The sequence below is a fragment of the Engraulis encrasicolus genome, chromosome 14 (assembly GCF_034702125.1).
Source record: "Engraulis encrasicolus isolate BLACKSEA-1 chromosome 14, IST_EnEncr_1.0, whole genome shotgun sequence".
Lineage (NCBI taxonomy): Eukaryota > Metazoa > Chordata > Actinopteri > Clupeiformes > Engraulidae > Engraulis > Engraulis encrasicolus.
In genome coordinates, this window is record NC_085870.1 from 8,308,571 (window position 1) to 8,329,791 (window position 21,221).

At 44.1% G+C, this 21,221-nt stretch overlaps 1 protein-coding gene across 1 annotated transcript in view; it reads right to left on the bottom strand.

Moving 5' to 3' along the window:
* Positions 1-508: 508 nt before the first annotated feature.
* nckap1l (NCK associated protein 1 like) overlaps positions 509-21,221 on the bottom strand; it is a 56,169-nt gene continuing 35,456 nt past the window's right edge. Inside the window, exons 20-31 of the mRNA XM_063214857.1 lie at positions 20,947-21,078; positions 18,049-18,267; positions 15,960-16,090; positions 9,194-9,291; positions 8,647-8,740; positions 7,713-7,795; positions 7,493-7,573; positions 4,642-4,735; positions 4,172-4,288; positions 3,046-3,155; positions 2,537-2,626; positions 509-1,325 (exon numbers count right to left, since the gene is read on the bottom strand). Coding sequence (XP_063070927.1) covers positions 1,209-1,325; positions 2,537-2,626; positions 3,046-3,155; positions 4,172-4,288; positions 4,642-4,735; positions 7,493-7,573; positions 7,713-7,795; positions 8,647-8,740; positions 9,194-9,291; positions 15,960-16,090; positions 18,049-18,267; positions 20,947-21,078 — 1,366 coding nt within the window. The 3' untranslated portion in view covers positions 509-1,208. The remainder of the gene's footprint in view (positions 1,326-2,536; positions 2,627-3,045; positions 3,156-4,171; positions 4,289-4,641; positions 4,736-7,492; positions 7,574-7,712; positions 7,796-8,646; positions 8,741-9,193; positions 9,292-15,959; positions 16,091-18,048; positions 18,268-20,946; positions 21,079-21,221) is intronic.

Here is a 21,221-nt window from a genome sequence, read left to right on the forward strand (position 1 = left end):
GTGTCCCTTTATCTCTTGCACAGATATTATTTTAATTATTTTATTTAATTTATTATTATTTCTGTTCCCCCTCTCCATTTTTTCCTTCATTCTTGAACACACGCATGCACATGGACACACGAACACAAACACAAGTACATGTTTTTCATAGGGTTCCATGTGGGCACACACTTCACACACAGATATTATTTCACAAATCTCGTTCATACTCGCTGTTTTACTCCTCCCCCTTTGCCACTGGGCACACACACACGCACATGTGAGCGCACAAACACACATGCACACATGCACAGACGCACAGACGCACACACACACACACACACACACACACACACACACACACACACACACACACACACACACACACACGCACAACAGACCAGTGTGCAATGACACACAGAATGCCCACCACAAAAACCCGTACCAGAGTCAAAAATGACTTCCAAATAAGCAGAGACATAATTTTTCGCATTCACAAGTAGGCTAATAATAATCATGACATGCTTTTTTAGTTTTTATTATTCAAATCATACACAATTAGTAAAGAATTAGTTTTATTAAGATAAATAAGCTTGAACTTGAATAGTTTTGCAGTATCATTATGCGGTTGTATAATAAGACCTACTGTTAATATAAAATGTAAAATCAGTTTGTGGAATGGTGGAAAAACATCGCCAGGCTAGGAGTGCCGTGGTCTGGTCTTGAGCGAAGCCTGGGAAAAAAGGCACATGTTGTTTGTTTGTTGTTTATTTGTTTTGGTACAGTGCGTTCCTGGGGAGTGGATATTGAGGCAATTTGAATTCCTACGGTCCCCACCGACGACCTTCCTACCCACCGTGTCGGCTCCGTGCCTGTGTCATAGCCAAACACCAGGTGTTTTACTGCTGCTGCGCTAGTGTGACAGTGGGCGTGGAGAGAAAGTTGTTCAGTGTGTGTCTGTGTGTGTGTGTGTGTGTGAGAGAGAGAGAAAGAGAGCAAGAGAGAGAGACTGTTTATGAATGTGTGTGTGTGTGTGTGTGTGTGTGTGTGTGTGTGTGTGTGTGTGTGTGTGTGTGTGTGTGTGTGTATGTGTGTGTGTGTACTGTATGTGCGTGCATGTGTGTGTTTGTGTGTGAGTGTTTACTGCGTTTGTGCTTCCCTGTGTTTGTGTGTGTGTATGAATGTGTGTTCGTGAATATGTGTGTTTGTGTGCGCACACTGGGCCTGGATCAGCCGAGGGTATGAATGAAGGTCTTGTACACCTCCCGGTAGGCGTTGCGCAGGAGCACGTATGGGAAGCAGTTCTCCAGCATGTCCTGCGTGAGGAACGGCGAGCCCTCCACAATCTGCACAAAGAAGGAGCCCAGAGGGGCGAAGCTGAGCGCCGTGAAACTCAACATGATTCATACAGTTCACTACAGTACGTGCTAGGGCTGTAACGATACACTCAACTCACAATTCGGTTTGTATCACGATTCATGACCTACAGTTCGATACACCCCACGATTTCACATTTGCAAACATTATAAACTTTATGAATAAAAAACTATGATAGTTTATAGGTAGAATAGGTTACAAGAGGCTACTAATGATTATTAAAAGTTTCTAAACAATAGTTGATGCTTGGAAGCGTTATCACCTCATATCCTGTGGTTGTTTTCTGGGCTGATGTGTATCAAAACTCTAAAAAGGCGTATCACGATACTGCCTCCTTGTATCACGATACAGTATCCTAACTCTGTGTATCACGATTTCTCGGTTCGATACAATATCGTTACAGCCCTAGTACGTGCAAATAAACACTTTCTTTCCACAGTGATTTACTTCATGGAGGCGCTCGGCTGCTGAAGCACTGTGCTGCAGCCCACACATATCCAGGAGAGGACTGGAGAGGCAGAGGCCAATCAGAAGCCATAATATAAGTGTGCTTGTAGTAGTCACTCAATGTAAAGTGGTACTACGCGGGCACAGTCTCACAACAACAGCGTTGCACAATGTGTTCCGTAAATTGAAGCAGTCAGGAAATAAATCAGCTCTATGTTTTGTAGACTTTTAAGTTGATGCGTTTTTTTTTGCTATTGTTCACAAGGGCCCGTCTTAGCTTACAGTAGTTGGTAGTAGGTCTTTACATACATTTATAGTGATACTGTCCCATTTTTGGAAATACGCTTATTTTATACCTCTCCTTGAGTTAAATGATTGGGTTTTACCTTTCTCCTGTTCTCTCAACCGTTCTCTGGGTATGGCAGTGCAAATATTACCTCCATGCTAGCAGTTAACATTGAGTCCTATGAGACCAGCTGGTGGCTAACTGGTCTTATAGGACTCAATGTTAACTGCTAGCTTGGAGGTAGAATTTGCACTGCCATAGATACTCAGAGAACGGTTGAAAGTAAAGGAGAATGGTAAACCCCTACTATTTAACTTAAAAATGGGACAATATCACTTTAAAGAAGTAAAAAAACAGTGTGGGGGAAAATCACTACATAGCTCTCATAGCAGGTAAGCATAACAATTAATTATTATAATAGAATCAGTGTATGTAGTCTGAGCGTACCTGATGTAGGAGGAGATAGACTGAGTCTCTGTTTTTGACCTCGGCTTTCTCTGCAGTCTGCCCCAGTTGAAGGAACGTGGAAGACGCCACCTGTAACATCGCACCACAAAACAGTTATCTCAATAATAGTCATGCAACATGCTGATGCAAAACATTTCCACCATGCAATTATGTACAATGTGGCCTATAAAGATACTGTATGTAACACTTAATGTTGAACAATATCCAATCTCTAAAGTGGAATCCTGCAAGGAGCACCCTATGCAAAATTGCTCCTCAAATGCATCGGGCAGCCCTGCACTCCTAACCGTTCACCTCCATTTGATAATAGTAATTTGTGGACTAGCAGTCAAGTATATCCCCAAGTGCTACGTTTTCATTTGTGAGATTTTACTGTACAGTGCTGAAAGATTAGCCATGATTCATGCATTTATTTACTTTGTTAAATAGCAGGTGGTCATTTATTTTTTTAATTAAGGGAAATGTTTGTGTGGGGAGCCATGACGCACCAAGAGAAACTCTTTCAGATGCTGCTGGATGTTCTCGTTGAGTGTGGTGAACATGGCGGCAGACAGATGGTTGATGGCCGTAGCGAGGCAATGGATGTTGTTTTGATGCCCTGAGGGGGGTTGCGGGGTAGGGAGGGAAAATAAGTTAGAGAAAATAGGAGCCCATGGAGAGACAATGTTATTCAAACAAACTGCTCGCAGCAGAAGGCTCGCAACAGTTTTTTTTTTCCACCTGGACATTAGAGCTCTGTTTGTTGAGGCTGTGAATGACTGACGACAGATTATCAAAGTGACCGTTTAGAAGTCGTTAAAATCATTCCTAAACAGGCTGGGAACGCTGAGGAAACACGAGTGCTCTCTTAGGGTGTCTGGAAGCAGAAAGTGCAAATAAAACCGTTTTGCTCTCCGTCAATGGAAAGTTCACCGGAAAAAATAACATGGAATAAATGCCATCCTCTGAGCCCTGCACTGCAACATATTTGGTATTTTGTGGCTCCTTGAGGGTTTTTTTTTTTTTCGTGAGGGCTATGGGCCAAGTATTTTGGATCAGCGGGCAGGAGGCCAAAACTAACTTCATGGAAGCACGTCAGCATTGGACATCTGTAAACAGAGCTGCGCTTTGCAGGCAGACATGGTTAATGCACGGTAAAAAAAGAGCACAATCTCGTCTCATCTCGAGCTACAAATGGACTTGCAGGCTCTACTGTCCACAAAGATATCATGGGTAGGCTGGTTGCGTTTACTGGTGTTGTGAGAATAGGATTTATTCTGCCTCTGTTTCATAGAGTGTGTGTGTGTGTGTGTGTGTGTGTGTGTGTGTGTGTGTGTGTGTGTGTGTGTGTGTGTGTGTGTGTGGGTGTGTGTGTGTGTGTGTGTGTGTGTGTGTGTGTGTGTGTGTGTGTGTGTGTGTGTGTGTGAGAGAGATGCCTTGGCAAAATGTATGCAACAGTGAGCTATATATGATTATTTTATGTGTAAATATGTGTGTTATGTCTTGTGGGCAATGTCTTTATTTATGTGTGTATGCTACTTGACACCTTAATTTCCCCCTGGGATCAATAAACGATACTCTACTCTACTCTACTCTAGAGCCTCTGTTTCAGCGGAGAATATCACGGAGCGTTACCTCCATGCTCACGGCTGTAGAAGGAATTGGTGTCAAGAGCCAAGATAGGGAGGGACACCGCGATGAATATCAGGAGAAGACCTGCAACCTTGCATTCTTCCTCCTTGGATGAGTTGTCTGCAGGAAAAAAACACACACAATGCACTAACTCATTTGAGACAGCTTCAAGGTCACAATCAACTCATTTCACGTTGTTTTCTAATTACTTTGAGAGATTGAATGGGTTCTCATGAACAAGCAGAGGTTAACCATCAGCTTTGCTGGTTTTGTTGGACACCAACCAGGGGTGTGTTTCTCAAAAGCGTAGTAGTTAGCTAGTTAGCAACTTCGATAGTTGCCAATGGGAAATTGCATTGCAAACAACAAAGTAGCTAATGCAGTTAGCAACTATGGTTTCGAGAAATCTACCCCAGACTTGCCATTTCTGTGTTGCACAAGTAGCAAAAGAAAGCTGTCAGTGGCAGACTTACCTGAGCGCATGCTAGCTATAGCAGCCACCAAGGTCGGGTCAATGCTACACTGCAAGCCTGCCGCCGACGCCAACTCGTACACACCCAGTGTGACCTGTGATCATGAGAACCAGAACACAAACAGGCAGTTCAGAACGCTGCGTTGAATTGAGGTCTGTTTACTATGGCAACTGCAATCACGTTTCCTAGAAACCCTTTTGTGGGTAGTACTCAACTCCATTCATCTAAAGAGGCACACATCACAGAGCACATGACATTTAACATCAGACAGCCGGTGCAAACCATCATCTTTCTCTGAGTGTCTGTCCGTGAGTGGTTGTTGGCCAGCCCACCTCCTGTGGTCTTTGGAAGGCCCGCGATAAGCATTTCAGGCGGTAGGCGCACAGCTCATTTTGGATGCAAAGCCTCAATGGACTGAAATACCCTGAATATGGCAGCGTGTTGTGTCTGTGAAGATTCTCCACCATCCAATTTCTAATTCAGGGTAGTCAAAAGAACTGAAGAGGAAGGAAGCAACTGGATTGTCTATTTTTAAAGCTTCAAGTTGTTTCATCTTTCATGGAAAAGGTTTCCTTTGTACTCATCGTGGAGAACCAGGAAGAGCTACATCTCTATCAGTGGAGGTTGGGCTCAAAGTCTGTGTGAATGGAGGTGGTGGTCTAGAGCAGTGGTTCCCAACCTATGGGTCGGGACCCAAACTATGGGTCACCAAAGATCCACGGGGTGTCGCGAAGCCCTCTTGATTTTAAGGGGTTTCATTTTAAAACCATATATAGCCCATTTTGAATAAATGACAAATGCATAGAAGCAACAAAATTTAAATGCTACATTAAACATTTATTCGGTTTTTGAACAAAGACGAATTGAGGAATAAAATGATAACTAAAATGAGTTTTCGCAGGAAACAGAGCGTATCACGTGACTCCCTCTCATGTGGGAGCTGGGTCACCAAAGCTAACAATGGTAAAAATATGGGTCCCTGAAAAAAAAGGTTGGGAACCACTGGTCTAGAGCCTAGTCAAGAGTACCTCCAAAAGAGGAACCCCAGTTGCTTACAAGTTAGCCCTTTTGGCAGTAATGTAATCTTTTGATGGATGGTGTCGGGCGAGCTTCAGTAAATCTAATCCACCGATCATGTTGCACCCCAAGCCCTCTCTCTCTCTCGCTGATGGCACAAATCTGGCGCGCGGCCCGGGTGCAGTCTGTCTATGTCAACTTGAACTCTGGGCTGTGACCGGGGCTACTGACGTCAGCAGGCCTGCTCTGGAGCTGCGCACAGGCATGTCTGTCATCTCTTGAGTTATCAGACGCAAGTAGGGGATTTTTATTCCCCACCCCCTCCTAACTCCTCCCCAACCCCCCCTGTTCCTCTACATCTCTCTCTGTCTCTCTGTCTCTCTGTCTCTCTGTCTCTCTCTCTCTCTCTCTCTCTCTTTCTCTCTACCGTCCGTTCTCACAGACTATACTATAGCAGAACCACAACCACAGCTGATACCATCAAATGCATCATATGACTAGCCCGACTTAAAACTGGAAATGACGTGTCCTTTTTCTTTTCTCTTCCTCCTGCCACCCCATGCCTACATTACCTACACCAAACCAGACTTAGAGGTTTGGCCATGGTGATACTTAATTGGTTACACTATGTGAGAAGCTGTTTACACGTATATGGATCTTTTTTGAAAACGCATTGGTTTTGGCCTTCCGTTTACCACGTTAACAGAGTTTTAAAATCTGCATATAAAAAAGAGATGTAGACAGGAAGCGAATGGGGAGAGAGACAGGAGGGGTCGGCAAAGGACCCGGGCCAGGAATCGAACCTGTGACTGTGTTCCATTACCCGTACTTACCGCCCTTTCCGCACTGTGTTTGGGTACGCAGGGTGTTCCATTTCTAATCGCGACGGTAAAGTGTACTGTAAATTACCCGGATAACGCCCCCAAAACGGCCATTTTTCGAAGTGTGGTGTTACTGTACACTTTTCGCACTCAACGGCCGCCATGTTTGTGACGTAGTTGAGTGCCAGATCTGTCAAACGGTTGAATCTCCGTGATAACAGCATAGTTTTGATTCCAAAGACAATCGCCATGTGTATTAGAGGCAGGGGTAACTTAAAAAAGTGTTAGCATAAGGAACAGTGCCTTCCGTGTTGAATTGCATATTGGCGGTTGGTAAACTCGGATGTCACGCGACCAACCGTCATTTCCGTTAAGTGTATCAGACAGAACGGGAATCGGAATGTACTCGCCTCGTGAATTAAGGAGGGTGGAAAGGGTACTTCACTGCACTCAAACAAGGTACACAGTACAGAGGGTGAATAATGGAACACAGCCTGTGTCAGCCGCACGGCAGGCAAGTGCCCCACCGGATGGCCACGGCATGGCCAACACAGGTGATTTCGCTAATTAGCTCATCTATCTGGCTGAAGCGGTGTGGTAGCTAATGAGGATCAGCTGGTTCGTAGATTTGGCTGGACCAAATAATGTGGCAGGGTTTTCACTCCTTGAACCCGGGATGTCCACCACAGGGAATTGGCTGGATGGCATGGCTGGCTGTGTTAGTGTGCTGTTTCCACGTAGCTGGATATTTTTATATGTGGATATTTTTTTCTCCTGCTTGTATTGGTTTTGCATTGGTTTTGGCCTTCCGTTTCCACGTAGCAGATATTTAAAATCCAGGTATAAAAAGCAGGAGAAAAAAATATCCTGTTTAGGGGGCTGAAACGCATTTGTTACAATGGAGGATTTTTTTATCCACATGTTGCGTTTACACCTAGCAGGAGAAAAAAATACCCTGCTAAAAAAATATCCTGCTACGTGGAAACAGCACTTTAGTGTGCTGTTAGGCCTACCTTTATTTCAGTGTCGGGGAACACAAAGTCCCGCAGGTTGGCAATAGGCCCCATGAGGAAAGGGCAGTGCTGCTTCATGACCTGCGGAAACATCAAATAAATGAAGTCTTAAAAAAAGGTCAGGGGAGGTTCAAGGTCACTTACTTGATCAACAAAAGAGATGATGATGGTGTCTAAGCATAATCCAATTATTTTTGTATTTTCAAGAGTAGCTACATACATCCTCGAGGGCAGCCTGTGCCATGGCTCGGAAAGACAGAATAACCCCAATGATGGTCATTCTCTTCAGGACATTTTCAGATCCTGCATAGATGGAAAAACAGAGGAGGCCATTTTAAACTCATAGTCCCCTTTTTCTCCGGGTTTCTCTGGAGTTGGAGCAAGTTTGCCTCATTTTTGCATGTTGGAAAGGATGGGATGAAATACAGTCACTCTAGAGCAAAATCACGGTAAAAGGATGCGTTTCCCTGAGGGAAATCCTTCAATGCGTGCGTCGAAAAACCTACTTACCATAGTACTACACCACTATGACAGTGCAGAAGGCCTTTAGTAATACAGTACATTAAGACTTGGTCATTGCCATTCTGGTAACAGCTAATTTATAACAGGGATTGTGCTTTGCTGGGTTAAGGCAAGATGCCCAATATAAATTTGCTGTTACCTGACTTGCAATGACCAAGTCGTATTGATTATTAAAGGCTCTGTGTAATCACATAGTAGTGTAGTGCTATGACTTTAAGAAGTTTTTTAATGACTAGTGCAGCTTTCCATTAGCATACCTGCATGCATTATGAGGCCATAGTAGACCACACAAACACATTTTCAATTTTAAATGTTGCACTCAAGATGTACAGAGAAATAAACAGGTACATGGACCCAAAGTGGGAGGGTAGGTTCACACACTGAAAAAGGTACAAGGTCTAGCACAAGGATTTTTTTTAATGAGAACAGTGCAAAGCTGACTGTAGTTTCAGGCTTCTGCCTTCATCATTATCTCTGTGCGCTGTGCTCTATGAGTGTGCAAACCTACCATGGCTCTATTTTAAATGTCTCCAAAACTATCGTCTCACAGCAGTACATTAAGTCATCTGGTCTGACTACTAGAATTACCCGGTAAACTGCAGCAGAAGCCTTACTCTAATGATTAGTCTAACCTGTCAGTCTCTTCTGAAGGACAACCATCTCCTCTGGTTTGTCAAACCTGGACTTTATCTGCATCAGGACATCCATGTTATCCGTGACCAGTTTCTGCAGAAGAATAACAAAACGAATTCTTTGAAGTAGATATTAGCATAGAAATACAACCACATCAATTAGAAAAAAAGATATCCATCCATCATACGTAGAAGGAGAAATGAGTCATTGCGCCTTTGCGTCTAACTTCTTCAAAAGCACGAAATAGAATTAAAGAATGCACTTCCTGTATGTATTAAACATTGCACTTGACATCACTTCCTGTCTGGAAATATAATTACTCATCCAAAGGGGGTGAGAGAGATGACTGTAGATAAGGAGACCATGCTTGGCCTCCATATTACAGTGAGTCAATCAAGCAGCACTTACAGTAAGTGCAATGAATCTATTTTAAAAAAAGTATTTCGAATGTGCTGAAATCAATATTCCCCCACAAATAAACATTTCATCTTGACCACATTTCATGTGGACATTTTAACAGTTTGCTTGAGAAACCACTACTGAAACCTTGAGTTCGGCCACTTGGGAGGTGATGTGCCACATCAGGTTCTCGCTGAGGAACTTCAGCCCATAAGGTCCCAGGAGCTCAGCCAGCGCCCGCATCTCTGCAACCAAACACACAGCATGGGATACAAACATTAGATCAGGGGTTCCCAAACTTTTTCCCCTGTGCACCCCCTTGTACATTTCAATGTGGTTCGTGCACCCCCTAAGCGAATATTTTGGTGTGCTGCAGGTCACGCAAGTGTGGATTCACTGCGCATTCACTGCACATTATGCACAGTTGTTTAAAGGAATCCTCTTTCCCAATAGTCTAGCAGTTAAACTACACTTCAGATGGACCCTTACAGCATACAATTGACCATACAATTAAAAACTGCTTAATGTTCATTAATACTGGATAAAAACTCACATATCCACCATTGCTCAATTCAGCTTGCGCACCCCCTTATGGCAGGCCGCGCACCCCCAGGGGTGCACGCACCCCAGTTTGGGAAACCCTGCATTAGATTATTCATACTGTAACGGTGCAACCGACTATGTTTTAAGTTTTTAAAGTTATTTTGAGTTGGGCGCCAGGCAGCACGAACACTGCCGTCGGATTAACCTGTTACCACTCCCACAATGAATAAATAACCAGTGATGACCTTGGAAATAATTCAGTTCCACACAAGAAAGTCGTTTGTTATTTTTAGTGCACTTTTCAAAATAGAATTAAACAATACAATATTTCAAATACAATAAAGTAAACCCCCCAAAAGAAATTGTCCTTACTTGATGAAATGTTTGTGTGTGAATGTGTGCAATGTGTGCGCGCTTGTGCATACGGGAGAGATGGGTCTGAGTGGATGAGAGCTGAGCAGTAGCGAGGTTTGAGAACGGATAGTGGAGCCAGGTGAACGAAGATTGAATTCCTTTTACCGTCCTGGAGTTCTGAAGTCTTCGCCCTGGTCTGGAGATACAGACAGCAAAGATTGTTGGCTGTGTGAGACCTCCTGGTCTGCGCAAGTCTTTCGTGACAACGTCCGACTCTGTCGATGCGTCCTGGTCACAGTCTTAGAACAGACGAGGCTCTTTTGCCGTTACGAACGTCAACGGTACTTCAAAGGCACATCTTCCAGGTTCAAGCTCCGCGTTGTTCTCTCTCTCGCTCTGCAGTTGTCTTCTTCTCACAAACTCTCAGCCGCCATTGAATTTGAACTTGGCCTCTTTATAGGCTACGGGGATAATTGGTGACTGCAAGGTGACATGGGAGATGTAGTGCGTAAAACAGTAACGCTGCGCTCTCACTCCAGAGGAGACAGAGGCAGTCCGTTACAATACTCATGAACGGCCATCCGGGTACTTTGCTCTTAAATTTGCGTTACTTCCCTTTATGGGTGAAAACAAACCGAATGTATCATTGACTTATGCTACATCGGCTAGCCTAAATGAACACATTCCGTGCCTCAGCCGCGGCTGTTTGGTTATATTATTTGAACAGTCGGCAACACAACACGTTTTCGGCATGTTGCGCGTGAACAACGCTAGTCTACAGGTCCGAATCTTTCGATTATTAAACCCCAACATCACCAATTGACTTGCATGGGTTGTTTTCCCCCACAAATGGGCGTAACGCACATGGAAAACGTCACGCCGTTCATGAGTATTGTCATGTTGATGGCCGTTGACAGCTTTGACTGGGGCCGGGAAAAAATCATCTGTAACGGCCCCCCTCTCAATGTGATGGAGATCCAGTTCTGCCCAAACAACCCCCTACCTACCCCCCTCCTTGGACCCGTAATAGTGTAGTACTATACTCATGAACGGCGTGACGTTTCCCGTGCGTTACACCCATTTTTGGGGAAAACAACCCATGCAAGTCAATTGGTGATGTTGGGGTTTAATAAACGAAAGATACGGACCTGTAGACTAGCGTTGTTCACGCGCAACATGCCGAAAACGTGTTGTGTTGCCGACTGTTCAAATAATATAGCCAAACAGCCGCGGCTGAAGCACGGAATGTGTTTATTTAGGCTAGCCGATGTAGCATGTAAGTTGATGAGACATTCAATTTGTTTTCACCCATAAAGGGGCGTAACGCACATTTACGAGCAAAGTACCTGGATGGCCGTTCATGAGTATGGCAGAGAGGTTTTTTCAACGACTGTTACAACGATTCACACACAGAAAGGTGCACATTATGGGGCTACATATTTCAACAAATAAGTCGCCTAATACCTATACATCACATGGTAGTGTTTCACATTTCACTGTCTTTGAGCATTTTTGAAATAAGTCCGAACAAACATTATTAATACGATTTGATTTTAAATTAACAAATAATTTAAGCTCACCAATAATCGCCCTATTTCACAAGACCTCATTTAAGCATTCTGCAAATTAACCGTGCAACACATCACTATTCGGGTGCTATTTTGCTTGCCACTTCAGTTATGCAGTGAGCAGGTGATGCAGATAAAGAGAGCACTCGGCAACAGCAATGTTTCCCTTTTATTCTGTTGCTTATGAGTGTGTTAATTAAAGATGAAGTGCCGTCTAATTTGGGAAGCTAGATGGGCTGATTAATGCACATGGTGGTGTAGTCGGGCGAGATACCGAGCAAGAAACCTCCCACCCGTAATGAGATTCATTAATGGATCTTTTGTCATCCTTTCTACCAGATCTCAATAGAGGTAGACTGCAATTGGCTAATAATATGCCTCAAAACTGTGAATCGAAATGGGCATGCGAGGGTGAAATATTATCTAACTGCTGTTTATGAAAGAGCTGTAGTGTGATGGATCGTGACCGTGTGTGTGTGTGTGCATGTGTGTGTGTGTGTGTGTGTGTGTGTGTGTGTGTGTGTGTGTGTGTGTGTGTGTGTGTGTGTACATGTATAAATCTCCTTCGCACAGCTTGCAAAGGAAGTTGGCTGAAATAGTTGGTGGGTGTCAGTGGGAGGTGACCTTTCTAGCAGTGGAGTGGGAGAGCTAGAATAATACACTGTAACAAATAGCTGTTTATTTACGGCAATTCTGCAACAGCATTCTACTGTTTTTCGAAAAAACAGACAACTACTGTGAAAATATTACTTTGAGTCACATATTGAGCATAAACAGTAAGTACTGCACAATAGCAGTATTCGCCGTTGTGGAAAAAACTAGAGATGCACCGGATCCTGATTTTTAGGATCCTGCCGGATACCAGATCCACTGAATAAGATCCTGCCGGATCCGGAACCGGATACCGGATCCTACAAAAGGGTTGAAACATATAGTCTACTCGCACACGTGGGCCCTTTTTATTACGTTGGCGCAAACTATTTTTTAGACTCATTGGCTTATTGCCACACTGCCTGCCTGCTAGCCGCTTCCAAAGGGATTTCACTCCATGCAGTGATAGGGGTTGTGAAAGACTGAAAAGCCTAGGCTAGACATGCACCAGACCCTGATTTTTAGGTAACATGCCGGATACCGGATCCACTGCTTAAGATCCTGCCGGACCCGGACCCTGTGAAAAACTCTATTATCCTGACGGATCCGGAACCAGAACCGGATCCGGTGCATCTCTAGAAAATAACAAGTTATTTTAGGCAGCACCATTGAAACCCATTCATCCTCCACTTGTCCGTGATCACCATCAAACTTCAATACCACCTGAAGAACTGAAGTCATTCTGACTGGTTAAAGATTATCTGATACTATCAAGCATGATGAAACAATTTCTAAGGAAACTACAATACTTAAAAAGTGCTTGATGCAGCAAAGTGTGAGTAGCACATGCATTTTGATAGTGATGAAAGTGTGAATGGCTGAAACATGTTAAGAACTTGTAACACTCTTGCAACAAGCAGCCCCATCTAAACCAATCTGCTAATCAGTGCCTGGCCTCACCTGAGTAGGGCTGTTATGCCATTATTCAATTACGGGCGTCACCTGCCAAGGGCCTGATGACTCTGGTCACATGGTACTCTTGCACCTGTATATAAATCTGGACTATCAACACTTCAGTTGCTTGCCTGCCTGCTGGCTGGTCTGCATGGCACAGCATAGCACTTGCTTGCCTACAAGCTTGCCTACAAGCTTGCTTACATGCTTGCACACTTTCCTCTTTGTGAAAGCTTGCTGTATGTGGCATCATTTGTGGCATTGTTGCATATAGTGTGCCTGCTGTAAATTAGGCATTGCTTTGAGAGCTAGCTTGTAGTGCTGCTTGTTTGCTGTGCTACTTGGTGTAAAATATTTTTTTAAAGACTGACCAATGCTATATTCATCATTGGCTCATCAAGAGATACAGTAAAAAGCCCACCTTGCACACTATCATTGTAACATAGCACTGCGTACTCTGAAATTGTATTCATGCCCACACTTTCAAAGGACCACCGCAAACCATTTTATCAATACAGCATAGCGCCATAGTGTCATGCTCAAGGCACTCCAGTCATGGTCAACGATGGGAGGGTGGGGTGGTAACATGGCCAGGGTTAGGTACCACAGTTATGGAGAATGATGGGTGGGGTGGGAAGTTGCCATGGCCATATTCATGAATACAACTATGACCCAGTATTTGCCTGTCATCACACAGTACAATTCAACTTTTTAACTGAAATGTACTGTTCTTTTTCTGTAGAGTACTGTTATTTAACAGTTCAATTGCTGCTGAAAAAATGTTATATACTGTGATACATTAAACAGCAATGAGCTGTATTTGATTTTTGGTGTGAAATAACAGTAGAATTACAGGTAAATATAATTGCCAGTAACTGCCGTTATTTTGCAGGGAAATTTTCTTAGAGTGTATATACAGTGATAGATAGAGCTCTATAGCCCAGAGGAAGAGGAGAATGTGAAGGTGGAGGAGCTGGAGGAGGCAGATGAAGACAGAGGCAGAGGATGACAAAATGTTCTCTCCTTATGTTATGTCGGGGAGGATTCTCATTCATCATGTAGTGATGTCATTATGTAGTTATCTGCTACGTACTGTACATTGCTGTTTCAGGGAACGAAAGACGGACCCTTTCTGTTGTTGTTTTTTTTTCAAACATACATTTCTCTGTCCATTTTTTTTCTCCTCACTCACAAACACCCTGCGGTGTTAGCTGTGCTTTTGAATAATAATAATGATAAATAATGCTGCTGGTTAATAGAGTTGAAGTAGGATGCTCTCCCTCCGTCTACTGGTACTGTAGTAGGCTCTCTCATCTGCCCTACTGAGGGAAACCGCCTTTAAGCTTTAGACCCGCTCTCTGTCTGCCTGTCTCTGATTAACTGTCAGCTAATTGCTCCCTCGTGTCATCACACACCTGCGTTTGCCGCCAGGACCGCTGACAGCTTTGACTGAGCTCGGGACAAAATCATCTAAAAGATTCCTTTTCTCAATGCATACAATGTAATGGGGGACTCAATTCTACCCAACCCCCTCCATGGGCCTGGGACAACTTGCCTATTTGTCCCCCCCTTATTGCTGGCCCTGTTTGCCGCACATGCACTTGAAATGTAGTGCTGCTGTGCTTGAGGGTTTGTGATCTGTTTCCTAATTACGTGGTCCATTCACGTCTAATGAGCTTCGAGTGAAAGCAGAGTGCCGAGTAGCTGGGCCACTAAGCTTAATTGATTGAACCAAACAGTAATTAGGCAAGCTGTCACAATATCAGTGTCTCTCACTCCTTGGAACTGACAAAAAAAAGGCCCACCGTGCCCTTCTGTGCACATTGTGCCCATGCCATTGTTCTTATGTAGGCATCATTTTGCCAGGGGCATGTACAGTGAAAGCTTTGCACCCCTTGTAAGGCAGTGACTTTGTTTCACACCTTTGACCAAGATGCACATACTGCCCTTCTGGGTACATTGTGCCCATGTCATTGTTCCTCTGTGGGCTTCATTTTGCAAGGGGCATGTACAGTGTACAGTGTACAGTGTACATCATGTACAGTAAAAGCTTTGCACCCCTTGCCTTGTATGGCAGTGGCTTTGTTTCACACCTTTGACCAAGATGTGTATATTGCTGTCTCCCACTCCTTGGGACTGACCAAAAAAAGGGGCCCACCGTGCCCTTCTAGACGCATTGTGCCCATGCCATTGTTCCTCTGTGGTCTTCATTTTGCAAGGGGCGTGTACAGTACAACAGCTTAGCACCTCTCGCGTTGTAAGGCAGTGGCTTTGTTTCACACCTTTGACCAAGATGTTTTGTTTCACACCTTTGACCAAGAGGCACATACTGCCCTTCTGTTCACATTGTGCCCATGCCATTGTTCCTCTGTGGGCTTCATTTTGCAAGGGGCGTGTACAGTGTACAGTGTACAGCATGTACAGTAAAAGCTTTGCACCTCTTGCCTTGTATGGCAGTGGCTTTGTTTCACACGTTTGTGCAGTGGTGTAGTCTACGTAGAACGTGGGTACACGGAGTGTACCCACTTCTTAATTTCAAGGATTTCAGTATACCCACTTAAAATTGATTGATCCATTGTTTTGAATAGCAAAAATATATACAGTATACCCACTTAAAAAAAATGCTCAAATATACAGTATACCCACCACTAAAAAAAGTAGACTACACCACTGCCTTTGACCAAGATACGTATATTGCTGTCTCTCACTCCTTGGAACTGACCAAAAAAGGGGCCCAACGTGCCCTTCTAGACGCATTGTGCCCATGCCATTGTTCCTCTGTGGTCTTCATTTTGCAAGGGGCGTGTACAGTACAACCGCTTTGCACCTCTCACGTTGTAAGGCAGTGGCTTTGTTTCACACCTTTGACCAAGATGTTTGTGTTGCTGTCTACTTGGACTCACCACAGATGTCAGAGAACTGCTCGGCACGGAAACTTTGCTCCGTCTCAGTGGTCTGGTTGATGAAACAGTGCATTGTTGGGCAGTGCAGGATGAGAGCACTGCTGGCTTGTCGAAGAAGGCTCTCCAGGTACCTGCAGAAAAGTATTACAAATGGAGAAAAAGACCAAATAAAAAAGGCTTTATATAGGCCTAGTCTTTGTTTTCCACAACAAGAGCCTTGGTAAACAACATATGGGTTTCCTTGATTGGTTTCAGAATGCACATCCACATGCACCTTTAATAAATAATTACAACGTCAGTTAAAGAGCCTTGAAGGTCACAAAGTAATTATTTATATCATATAAATAGGCTATTAGTATTCAGCGATGGGTAAGAATACAACTTGATATTTTGTACTACAGTGTCAGCTCACTTTTTTTCTCTCGGGGTTTAATTAAATACCAAATGTGTTAAGCTCAAAAGAAACATTTCTGATGGATTTCGAGGGTCCATGGAAGAGAGGATGATTTTGTATTATGTAAAATGATAACAGATATATTTTAAGATGGCATATTGAGCGTAGCCCCTTAATGCGCGCCGTACCTCCTGTGGCACGCTGTAATAGACATTGAAAGTTAACTACTATAGTACTACACTACTATGACAGTGCATGGGGCCTTTAATAATACATTACGACTTGGTCATTGCCATTCTGGTAACAGCTAATGTATAAAGCCGTGTCTTAAGGGGTTAAAAAAACAGATGAGATGGTATTTTTTACACATAAAATGGTCTCAGCTCTAAATAGCCTTTATTACAGTAAAGCGAAGTTCAAGTTAAGATGAACTGAAAGGGGGAAGTTTTTGAATCTACTTCTGTTAGAGGTTTTTGCCTCTGTATAAAAAAAAATGACGGTTGGACTTCTCACGGTAGACACAAGACTGGCCAAACAGCTCGCTATAACGCTAAGCTGTTTGGGCAAACTTCTGACGTCAAAGTAGACGTCACATTTTTGTGCAGTTCGAGAGGCTGTGCATCACTGCATCGCAGCACAGAGAGGAGCCCAGGGTGGAAATATGCTGAAGTTGTCCCTTGAGATCCACAGACTGCAGTCCAGGAGAGAGTGAATTCTCTTCTATATCTGTTCTGATTTTTGCATTTCCACTGAAGGTTCCTCCCCTAGGTTCAGCTCGCCCATGGCTATCATATCGTTCCTTCAGTGAAGTATTTTCCGTGATGTTTTTTTTCTGTGTTCATCTACAGTAACTTGTGGCCTGATGACGCTGGAGACCGTAGGGGATGGAAATGTTTTTTAAAAATGTTGCACAACACAGTTATATAGATTCACAACCCCAACATCAAAGCTACATTATACTACAGTATTTTACTGTACAACACTCTGTTGTAGTGTGCCAGTTGTAGATGCACAACCCCATCGGCTACACTATACTTGTACTATACTGTATTATACCATATTGTCCTGTACTGTATACCATTTTACTTTACTACACTGCCCTACAAAGGCAAAGTGCAGTAACTACGCCACTAACACTAAAACTGAGAAAATGCCTTCAAAATGTTAGTACGCATTAGGTTGGATATTGTAGTAGTTACTGCAAATTTGACATAGAAATATCTTTAAAACTGGACACATTTGGACCATAAGGATTTGTCTGAAGATAAATGAAGTGTTACGAAGACCATTTTAAGTCTAGACTCAATGTTGACAAATGAGGTAGTCATTAGCCAGGCTGTGCCCTCCTAGTGAAGCAACACTTAGCATTGCAACTAGTCAGGTCAAGAGCAATGCAAGTACTTTCTGAGTTCCCGCAAATACGGGAACTCCTCCCACTTTGTCGATAAGCAAACAACCATTAGCAAACCAAGGGAGGCAGGTCAACCATGCCGTTTGGGAAACGTTAATTGTTATGCTCTTGGTCAGACCAAGTCTCGAAGAGATTCAAACGTCGATGATAATCAGGCAGTTACTGCACTTTGCCGTTGTATGGCAGTATGCTATCTTTTGATATACTGTATTATACCATATTGTACTGTGTGGTGCCATTCAACTTTTTGGCACACATCACTGTGCTGTACTAGCATACTGTACCAGTTGGTATAGAGGGTGGTGAAAGTCTGTCCGCCGCGGGAGTCGAGCGGCTGTGTCTGCTGCAGCAGCACGCTGCGTACAAGGCGCGTCACGTCCATGCTGACGTAGCGGTTGAGCGTCTGCAGGCTGGTGGTGTAGGCGCGCACGGCCGCCAGCAGGTCCGAGGGCCTCGAGATCTCCTGGGTGGCCTGGTTGTAATTGACCATTTGCACGATGATCCTGAGAGGGAGGGAGATGGAGTGGGAGAGGGGGGTGGAAAGGCACAGGCAGTGAGGCAGGGAATCCGACGGGGGGAATGGGTCAGTTGTCTCAGGCCCGGGGCTGGGGACCCCTGAGTAGATCCTCAGTATATTGAATGTATTGGGTGGGGGGGCCCTTTCAGATGACTTTGTCAAGTCAAGTCAAAGTTTATTTGTAATGCACTTTTAACACAACAAAAGCAGCTGACAACAAAAGTGCTAACAGAAGGGCCTAAGTAAAAAGACTTGAAACAACATAAAGCAACAATTGCCAAAAGACATGAAGACATCCACACACAGCCAAAGCTGTGCCCAGCCAAAGCAAAGTCATTGGCCCCCTGGGCACAGACACAGTGGTGGATTGTATTGTTGTGTGGTGCAGGAATCAGACTGGTGATCCATGGACCGTGACCACCAGGGTGCGTTTAAGCCTTGGGGGGGTGATTGCTTAACCAGGCAGGGCTGAGTTTCTCAAAAGAGAAGTTATTAGCCTGTTAGCAACTTCGTTAGTTGCCAATAGGAAAATGAATTGAAAACAACAAAGTAGCTAATGTGGTAAGCAACTTTCATTTTGAGAAATTCACCCCAGAGTTCTATCTCTCTCTGTCTGAGAGTCTCTCTCTTTGATTTTCTAAGCACTCACTCTCTCTGTCTTTCTGATATTTCTCTCACTTGCTTTGTTTGTCTTTTCTCTCTCTGTCTCTCTTTCCTCTCTCGCTCTCTCTGTTTTTCTCTCTCGCTATGTGTGTGTGTGTGTGTGTGTGTGTGTGTGTGTGTGTGTGTGTGTGTGTGTGTGTGTGTGTGTGTGTGTGTGTGTGTGTGTGTGTGTGTGTGTGTGTGTGTGTGTGTGTATTTATAAAGGCATCGCAGGCAGCTGTAATTACACACAGGCTGCGTCTCTGGGCCACTAGAGAAGAGCACACTTCAGGCCCAGGGGTAGAACTGGGGTGAGGAGGGGCTTAATGTCAGGGCACTGAATTGATTAGATGTGCCTAGCGTACAAACTGCACTTGAATAGTAATGTTCACCTTGTGACACTTACCGCAGAGATACACCAGCGGCGACGCGATTCAAGCGACAGAGTGTAGCAGCAAGCGATACGAGAGATTGAGGAGACTAGAGTATGTCCGTACAGGCAGAAGGCAAAGCATTCAAGCATTCCCATTGGCTGTGGTCACTGACCTCTATACAGTCATTGGCTGTCGCGGCTTGTCGCCGAACCGCGTCATAGAAAGTTGAAAAGATTTCAACTTCAAATTGACGCGCTCGTCGCGCAAATCGCTCTAGTCTCCAGAATCGCTTTTGTCTCTTGACTCAATACAAAGTCAATTACTTCCGTCGCTCGACTCGCTCAGATCGCCGCTGGTGTATTTCTGCTGTTACGCACTTACTGACACACACTCTCTCTCTCTCTCTCTCTCTCTGTCTGTCTGTCTGTCTGTCTGTCTGTCTGTCTGTCTGTCTGTCTGTCTGTGTCTCTGTCTGTCTGTCTCTGTCTGTGTGTCTATCTCTCTCTCTCTCTCTCTCTCTCTCTCTCTCTCTCTCTCTCTCTCTCTCTCTCTCTCTCTCTCTCTCTCTCTCTCTCTCTCGATGTGTCTGAAAGAAATGACTGGACTTGCTTTTTTGCCTAACGTAGAAAGACAGCAAAGCTCTGTGGAGCAGGTGGCTAAGCCGCATCACTAGATTAGCACTGGTGGTAAACAAATTCCAAAACGAGCCATCATGAAGCTAGAGAATTAAGTGTGGAAACTCACGGAGAAAAGCTTCCTGAACCATCTATAATGACTTGAGGTGTCTGAGCTGTGTTCTCTGCTACGGTACGATTGCGTACCCCAGTGCCTTCCTTAATTGATTTAAGGCATCTGTGAAGCAATGCATTTCTCTAAATACGCTTTTAAACTTCGACTTTTTTCGCACACCTCAGCTGGCAGGTGCGTCGGAGATGGCCCATGGGTCACTCAGCAACAACTTAAAGAAACTCCCGCACACTGACCATTTCGCTGTTCTTTCTTTAATAAACGACGTTTCGGTACTAGACCTTCATCAGGCAATCCTGATGAAGGTCTAGTACCGAAACGTCGTTTATTAAAGAAAGAACAGCGAAATGGTCAGTGTGCGGGAGTCTAAATACGCTTTTACCTAACTAGTGCATTTACTTTCAAAAACGTATGAATGGGGCAGCTGTGTCCGAATCAGTTGCATGGGAATTGGTTGCACGTTCAAGTCCCATTTCAACCATCGCTGAAGTTCCCTTGAGCTACACACCCGACTTCACATTGCTCCAGGGACTGTTCGTAACCCCTGTACCTACCTACCCTGTACTTAAATGACTGGAAGACACTTATGGTAATAGAGTCAGCTAAGTGAAATGCAATGTACGGTAATGTCACGTAATGTAATGAAATTCAAGGCAAAGAATGACTGTGGCCCTGGCACATTTGTGTAACAAGGAGGTAGAGAATGCGCGCACATCAGTGGTACAGGTGCTGGACAAAATAAAGTAACTGAAATAAATAATAGTCCGCAACACTGTTAATGCTCCCAGTGATTTATTTGCACATTAATCACTGGGAGCATTATATATTTGCAAATAAATCACTGGGAGCATTAACAGTCTTGCGGACTTCTATTATTTATTACATTTGTGTAGCAGACATACTTGTTGAGGCGAATCTCAAGCTGAGAGAAGAGGAACTCGATGGGGATGATGATGTGGTTGTAGACTGTGAAGTCGGGATAGTACGTAAAGGTCGTGCAGAGCTCTGAGAGGGTCAGATGCATTTTGTCCATGCTGAGGAAAAGAGAGGGAGGGAGGGAGAACAAAGTCAGAGAAGAAAGGGAGTAAAGCTTTATATCATCCACATATACTGTACATATTTCTCTATGTTCATTGTCACTCAGTCCAGAATGGTGTTTGGTTACACTTTACTTGAC